This window comes from Gossypium arboreum, chromosome 4 (genome assembly GCF_025698485.1).
Source record: "Gossypium arboreum isolate Shixiya-1 chromosome 4, ASM2569848v2, whole genome shotgun sequence".
Taxonomy (NCBI): domain Eukaryota; kingdom Viridiplantae; phylum Streptophyta; class Magnoliopsida; order Malvales; family Malvaceae; genus Gossypium; species Gossypium arboreum.
Genome location: NC_069073.1, coordinates 121,033,894 through 121,042,293, shown reverse-complemented (window position 1 = coordinate 121,042,293; position 8,400 = coordinate 121,033,894). Strand labels below are relative to the sequence as shown.

The 8,400-nt window shown below is 31.5% G+C and overlaps 1 protein-coding gene across 3 annotated transcripts; it reads right to left on the bottom strand.

Annotated features, from left to right (window-relative positions):
- Window positions 1–3,855: 3,855 nt before the first annotated feature.
- LOC108458462 (uncharacterized) lies at window positions 3,856–7,276 on the bottom strand. 3 transcript variants are annotated; one of them, XM_053027112.1, is made up of 4 exons: window positions 6,943–7,276; window positions 6,463–6,814; window positions 5,683–5,934; window positions 3,856–4,396 (listed from the first exon to the last, which is right to left on the bottom strand). In XM_053027112.1, the coding sequence occupies exons 2-3, from the start codon at window positions 6,682–6,684 to the stop codon at window positions 5,683–5,685; spliced, it is 474 nt and encodes a 157-aa protein (XP_052883072.1). In that variant the 5' UTR covers window positions 6,685–6,814; window positions 6,943–7,276; the 3' UTR covers window positions 3,856–4,396. The 3 variants fall into 3 exon arrangements, with proteins under 3 accessions (XP_052883072.1, XP_052883071.1, XP_017613362.1); XM_053027111.1 differs by having other exon boundaries at window positions 7,102–7,276; XM_017757873.2 differs by having other exon boundaries at window positions 5,687–5,934; window positions 7,102–7,276.
- Window positions 7,277–8,400: the final 1,124 nt, after the last annotated feature.

Here is an 8,400-nt window from a genome sequence, read left to right as displayed (position 1 = left end):
AACGCCATAAGAGAAACATGGCATTCGACTAAGGCTAAGAAGAAAAGAAAGAGGGAATATTTCAATTGCTCTCTTGAACAAGAAATAAAACAGTACTTAGAATCTAGCAAACATGATAATATAACAAATCACTAAATAATTAATCAACTTCACCAGATCTTCATAAAACATTCTCTGTCCATAAAATGTCGAGATACCAATAAACCCATGAACATCGTCAACCACCAACTGGCAGGAAAAAAATTCCTAACATAGTAAGAAGCAAACATTATAATATAACGAGCCATTGAAAAATTAATCAATTTCACCACGTTTTCATAAAACATGCTTTGTCAATAAAATGTCGGCATACCAATCACTTCACGAACAAATGTTCAAAAGAAAACGTTGCCAATCGCCAAGTGGGCAAGAAACAAATTCCTAACATAGTAAAAAGCAAACACGATAATATGACAAACCACTAAATAATTAATCAATTTCACCATGTCTTCATAAAACATTCTCTCGTTAATAAAATATCGACATACCAATCACTTTGTGAACAAATGTTCAAAAGAAAACTTGGCCAACCAGACAAGTGGGGTGAAACAAATTCTAACATAGTAAAAAGCAAACATGATAATATGATGACCACAAAATAATTAATCAATTTCCACATCTTCATAAAACATTCTCTGTCAATAAAATTTTGACATACCAATTGCTTCGCGGACAAATGTTGAAAAAGAAAACATCGTCAACCACCAAGTGGTAGCTAATTGACACAAAAACAGACTTTCAAATGAATCTCTTGTCCAAAAAGGAAGACATTCCGCCATTAACGTTAAACAACATGTAGCAATTAGCAAATTGGGAAAGGATTGTTTGAAATAGTGATACGACGTCATCTACATTCTTTTTCTAATAATTTAATACCATATAAATATTTTCATTCTGAATTTTAACATTTTCACCTTAAAAAAATATCAAATGAAAATGAAAATCCTAAAATTTAAAATAAAAATCCCATAACGCCATAAGAGAAACATGGCATTCGACTAAGGCTAAGAAGAAAAGAAAGAGGGAATATTTCAATTGTTCTCTTGAACAAGAAATAAAACAGTACTTAGAATCTAGCAAACATGATAATATAACAAATCACTAAATAATTAATCAACTTCACCAGATCTTCATAAAACATTCTCTGTCCATAAAATGTCGGCATACCAATCGCTTCGCGAACATCGTCAACCACCAACTGGGCAGGAAAAAAAATTCCTAACATAGTAAGAAGCAAACATTATAATATAACGAGCCATTGAAAAATTGATCAATTTCACCACGTTTTCATAAAACATGCTTTGTCAATAAAATGTCGGCATACCAATCACTTCACGAACAAATGTTCAAAAAGAAAATGTTGCCAATCGCCAAGTGGGCAAGAAACAAATTCCTAACATAGTAAAAAGCAAACACGATAATATGACAAACCACTAAATAATTAATCAATTTCACCATGTCTTCATAAAACATTCTCTGTTAATAAAATATCGACATACCAATCACTTTGTGAACAAATATTCAAAAAGAAAACGTGGCCAACTAGCAAGTGGGCAGGAAATAAATTCCTAACATAGTAAAAAGCAAACATGATAATATGATAGACCACAAAATAATTAATCAATTTCCACATCTTCATAAAACATTCTCTGTCAATAAAATTTCGGCATACTAATCGCTTCGCGGACAAATGTTCAAAAAGAAAACGTTGCCAACCACCAAGTGGGCAAGAAACAAATTCTTAACATAGTAAAAAGCAAATATGATAATATGACAAACCACTAAATAATTAATCAACTTGATCATGACATCTCCATAAAACATTCTCTGTCAATAAAATGTCGGCAGATCAATCGCTTCGTAAACAAACGTTGAAAAAGAAAACATCGTCAACCACCAAGTGGTAGCTAATTGACACAAAAACAGACTTTCAAATGAAGCTCTTGTCCAAAAAGGAAGACATTCCGCCATTAACGTTAAACAACATGTAGCAATTATCAAATTGGGAAGGGATTGTTTGAAATAGTGATGCGACGTCATCTACATTCTTTTTCTAATAATTTAATACCATATAAATATTTTCATTCTGAATTTTAACATTTTCACCTTAAAAAAATATCAAATGAAAATGAAAATCCTAAAATTTAAAATAAAAATCCCATAACGCCATAAGAGAAACATAGCATTCGACTAAGGCTAAGAAGAAAAGAAAGAGGGAATATTTCAATTGTTCTATTGAACAAGAAATAAAACAGTACTTAGAATCTTTGCATAATCGAAGTATTTAGGCAATAAAATAGTGGAGAAATTTTTATCACGTGATTTTATCTCTGAGCAAAGAATCAATATCGATTTCGCACTACCACCTTATTATTAAATAAAATAAAAATAGTGGATGATTTATAAATAAATACTAAAAATTCACTTAAAATATAATTAAATATTAATTATAATTATTATATTTTAGTCATTCAAGTTTAAAATTTTTATTTTTGTCATTAACGTTACGAAATTTAATATTTTAGTCACTCTTCCGTTAAATTACTAATTGTGATTTTTTTATTTGCATAATAATAAATTTAGCACTCAAATTTACATATTTTATCAATTTAATCTTGATTCTTAAAATTAAAAATTTTAAAAATATTTAAAAGTTTATATTTCAATAAAATACATACAAAATTATAAAAATATTTACAAATAAATGAATAACTATTTTTCTCATTTTCTAACATGACATTTATTTATTAAAATAATAATTTTATGAATAAAATAATAATCTTATAAACAAAAAAAAAGAAGGGGAAAAGTCATGAATTCTTAAACAGATTCAACTTTTTCATTTTTACAACATTAACGACTACCATGTTCAAATTGGATCGAATACTACAGCCAAAGGTCGAAAAGGGTGATAATCAATGACTTTAGGTTGTTGCCCAAAATGAGTTTGTTGTGTTTGAGTTTGTGCTTGAGGAGAGCATGATTGGGTATATATAGGTAAAGATGAGGTCTTGGAGACTTAGTAGGTAGAAGGTCATGTTGGTAGTTTCCCAATTCCTAGTTCAGTGACATGATGACGAAGGATGTGAAAATCAAGAAGTTTAGGCTCCGTTTGTTTGCCAGTAAAATATTTTTCAGAAAATAATTTCTGGAAAATGATTTACTTTTCTGAAAATAATTTACTTTTCTGGTGTTTAGATGAATCTGTGTAAAATATTTTCTGTTATTTAGTAGATTTCCTAAAAATATTTTCTAGAAAAACTATTTTTACATTATATTAATAAATTTATATATATTAATAAATTTATATTTTAAATTATTTTTACATATATTGCAATGATTTATTTATAAATAAATAAATCAAATTAAATATATAATCATACTCAATTATTGCATTGTTCATTCTTTATCCGGATTTATTGCATTGTTGCTCTAGATTTAGATAGAGCTTCATACTTCATCCAGATAAAGTGCTCAAAAACTCCAACAAATGTAACTTTATAAAGAGGAACAGAAAATCAGAAAGAAAACCATTTGTTTGACTATATAGAGCTAATAACTTATGCATGAACTCGAATGTTGGATCACATAAACAACATTTTGCAAGAGAACAGAAAAGATACACGAAAATTGCACTTAAATGGGGGCATGCATACCCATGTTACGCTAGAGCATGAAAACTTACCTAAACAATGCCCAGAACATCAATAAGCCTACACCTTGCAGAGGAAACAACAAATGCAAAGAAAGATTACACAAATGCAAAGAAAGATTATAGCATTACAATGGAATTTTCTCCACCAATGAAGATGGCTATTTTAAGCAAACAAATGGCTCTGAGTTTTAATTGATTTGTGCATTCATGAAGCTAAGAAGAAGAGCACAAATGATGTTTTACAAACAAAACACGTGTGCACACATATATATGAAACACCATTTGTTCATATAAAAAGTAAAACCTGCAACTACAGATCAATTACAATGTTCTTCTCTTTGACTTTCTATCCATCGTCAACAAACTCAAAGTTATGCTAATGATGGCGACGCAACAGCAAATATTATAACCGAGCAATGACATGATTGAATGTAAAACCGGGACATTATCCTTAGAACAACATGCTCACAACATATTAGGCATTGAATACAGCGTCATCTTCTATTTCTCGAACAGCTTGAAGAGGACCACTACCAACATGAAGCCTCGATCAGAGAGATTGTTCAAAGGACCATCTCCATATAAAATTACCTGTGGTTCAATCCGATTCAAGTGGTTCCACTCATCATCTGACAGAGACCAGTTAAATATGTCAATGTTTTGCTTTATCCTGTCGGGTTTTAGGCTACATGGTAGAATTACCTGCAAACAAGCAAAGCGGACGGACATGTCCAGAACATAGTCAGACATGGATACAGAGATACAACCCTCCAAAAATCTTTCAAATACATGGAAAAACTGAGAAAAATTAACATACCCACATCGGACTTAGAGTCCAAGTAACATAGTTTTAATAAAAATGGCTGTTATGATCAACATTTGCTCTACCATAAATGATCGTGATCCTAAATGCTCCGAAAATGACAGACATGCTAAATAACCCACAAATTTGGATTCTTGTAGTTGTAAGTTATTTGATAAGAAAACCATGCACTATATATATGAAGTTTTAAATACATAAGATATCCCATGCCAACCATCATGCTGATGTTAAAAGAAAAAATCCTTGGGCCAATCCTGTTGTACATCCTTGGGCCAAACACATCTATTATAGCCCAATCATGATAATACAAACATATATACTCATAAAAGCATAAGACTGTTCCTTGCACAGATAACTTTAATCAGTTGTAGGCTTCCCTTATTATATGGTGTTAGTTTATTGGGACGGAGTTGAATGCAACTCTTTTTCTCCAATGTTCAAGCTTTGTGTTAGTTCTGTGAGTCTTTTGTCCACTAGAAAGCAGTTGGGCATACAAGACTGACCTAGAGATTCAACAAATTTAACCATAAGCATACGGGCAAGAGATGGGTAAGGAAGCCCCTCCCTCTTTACTTTTGTTGTGAAATGGCAACTAGTCTTAAATTGTTTCATAAAGTCTGACACATTGATGCATATAAGTGAATCCTACAATATGGATTTTTGTTTTCTCCCACAAAAGATACTGATATTCCCAACTCTTCTCAGTTTTGTTTCTGCTAAAAGTATAGACTTAGTTTCGATAGATGATAAACACAAGCTCTAACCGAGCTCTTGTGTCAGGTCAGCGAATAGCTCTATGTTCAAGTAGACCCTAAGCCGGATGCATCTAAATCTTGTATCCGTAAGCATTCATTATATACTTATGCACTTCAGACACCGGTAATAATCTAAAATAGTTCAATTGTGTTTATTATTGTACCTTCCACCTTATATCATTTTGACATTCAGAAATGATCCCATAAATCCGAAAACAAAGGGATAAAATAATTTGTCAGTTACCAGGATCAATAGGTTGATATTTTACATCAATGAATGACGTCAACATACTGTCAACAAATTTGAAGTCGTTCATTAGCCTACTTTAGGTCCGAAGAAACACAGAAAACGGAAGGTAGAATGATAAATAAAGTAAAACTAGAGATGATATTGTTAATAAAAGGTATACCTACTCAGGTGTCTTTTTGTGCCTATCTGCTATCTCTCCAACAATTGATAATTTCAGCATCGGTCCATGTACTGATCTAGACCTCCAAAATGAAACCCGAGGAGTTCCGGGTTCACCTTCCCCACCCGATCCACTATCGGACACTCCAGGACTTGAAGTAGGTACTCCCAAAAGTGTATGAGCCGATACATGGATACACTTCATTTGGCAGAACTTCACCTCATCTTGCCTCCAAAAAGGATGCAACTCCACCTATAAAAAAAATATGAATTAGTTGTATAACTCAATGAATTTTGCCAGATGTGGGATTCAGAAAACAGTAAGCAATCAACGAGAACAATAAAGGTCAATATCTGGAAAAGTATTACGAAATCGAAGTGACAAACAAAACGATGTGCATCAACTACAACATAAACAAATATTCTAAGTCCATCAACTAGTAAGGTTTGCCTCAAATGTTGCGGACTCGCATTCGAACATTGTAGAAAGGACTGGAGCTCACCAACTCCGTGTTCTTAGCCAGGCAAATAGATTTGGATCAAAAAGAGAACTTAGAAATCATCTCAAATTAAATGAATGCAAGCAAAAGTTCATAGATTTATGCTAGCAAATTTCACATTTGAGTCACCAACAATTATTCCAATGACTACACATCAATCAACATATGGACAAATATGTAAGCATTCCTTTAATTTCACGGTAAAGTTCTCAACAAATCTACAAAAAGATCGAAGACTGTAACAAATGTAAAGTTAAAAAATGCGTGAAAATCTATCATACCTGATTAACAGCAGGTACGATTTTTGCGAATTTAATCAATTCTTTGATCTGCTGAACACCGAAATTGCTAACACCGATAGCTTGAACTAAACCAGAATCGACTACGCCTTCCATGGCCTTCCATACCTTCTTGAGGCGATTCAGAAACTGCCTATGCTCACTCCCAGACTTCAAAGGCGGATCAGTTGCATCACCAAAACCAGAGCTCTCAGGCCAATGCATCAAATGAAATTGATGCCCACATTGAAGCTTAGCCCACGACTGATCCCCATTATTAGTAACCGTTTCGAGGCAAAGCAAGCATGAAACAGAGCCGAAAGACTTCCCTACATTTTTGCAATCAACACATCGCCTGAAATACAGAAAATAAAAAGCATAAAAAACTTACAGAACGGATGAAGAAAGAGAAGGAAGATGAAAACGGAAGAAGGAGAAAGAATCTGGTGAGAGGGTAGGAAGATTTTCCGGAAAATGTCTTACCGATTAAAAATCTGTAAGACATTTTCCCTAAAATACTCATCTCATTTACTGTGTTTTGTAAAAGATTTTACATTAGGAAAATATTTTAGCCAAACAAACACTGAAAAAGGCTGAAAAGCTTTTCCAGAAAATGTTTTACTTCCAAACAAACAAACGCACCAGAGTAAATGTTATTGATGCTGGTGGTTGTGGGCGATGGTGATGCCCAATGCTTGACAAATTTGATGAGAACTAAGGAGGAAAGTCAAAATGTATAATGAAATTTATTATTTATAAAATAAACTAAAGAAAGGAAAAGTGTAAATCTGGTTTAAGGCTCAATTGTGAGGTTCTTTTCAATATTTTATTTATAAGTGCGATATTTTAATAAATAAAGTTCATGTCAGAAAAAGAAAAAATGAATATTCATTTATTTATATATTTTTAAAACATTTTTGTGTTGTTATAAAAAATAAACGTTAAAATAAGTTTTATTTTAATTTTTTAAATTTTAAATTTGAATTTTTAAGAAGTAAAACTAAACTAATAGAATGGGTAAAGTTGAGGATTAAATTTGTTCAATTTTTAAATTTAAGACTAAATTGATAAAATCTATAAATATTAAAAATTAAATTTATTATTTTACTAATAAAAAATATTAACTCAATATATTAAATTTTGATAATTTTAATAACAAAAATAAAAAACAATCTTAGAATAACTAAAATAGATACACATTAATTGTTGGCCACTATTTTCCCCCAACTTTAGATACAATTAAAATTGGGAAAGACCAAAGACCTAGCCCAAGCATCCAAACCCATATGAACAAGTTCAGTTCATTAAGCCAGAAACATGACCCAAAACCTATTTTGTGAGGCCTATGCCTATCTTCTCAACTACTTTTTTCATCAATTTGGGTTAATCTTTTTAGATTAATGATTAAGAATTATAATTTCTATTTAAATTTTTTTGAACAATCTCGTTATAGGTTCTGATTATATCTGTTCTTTTAGACACAATGGTTAAAACTATCCATAGTCCCTCCCTAACCCATAAATAGAAGGATAATGCGCTTTAGCACACTCAAATCTACATCCTCCTATATTAACAACAATCCTAATATCCCAAAAAAGAAAGAAGGTTAAAAGCTTGATTTTAAAGCAATTTACTTTTTTAAGTTTGGTCTTCAAGGCTGCCTCAAAGCATTCCATTTCCTAAAACAAACATATATATGAAAGAAGATTTATCATCGTTGTACCAAAAAATAAAAATAAAATGAGAGAAAAATATGGACAAATGGGGTCGAGCTTTGAGTATTGTATCATTTATGTGGGTTAAATTTACACAAAAATATTATTCATATTTTGGCTTAAACCGAACTTAAGTTAGTACGGGAGAATTTGATACTTGAACAAGTCTAATCACGAAGTGAATAGTATGTTATTGTGGAAGATATGGATATTTGGATCGATTCAA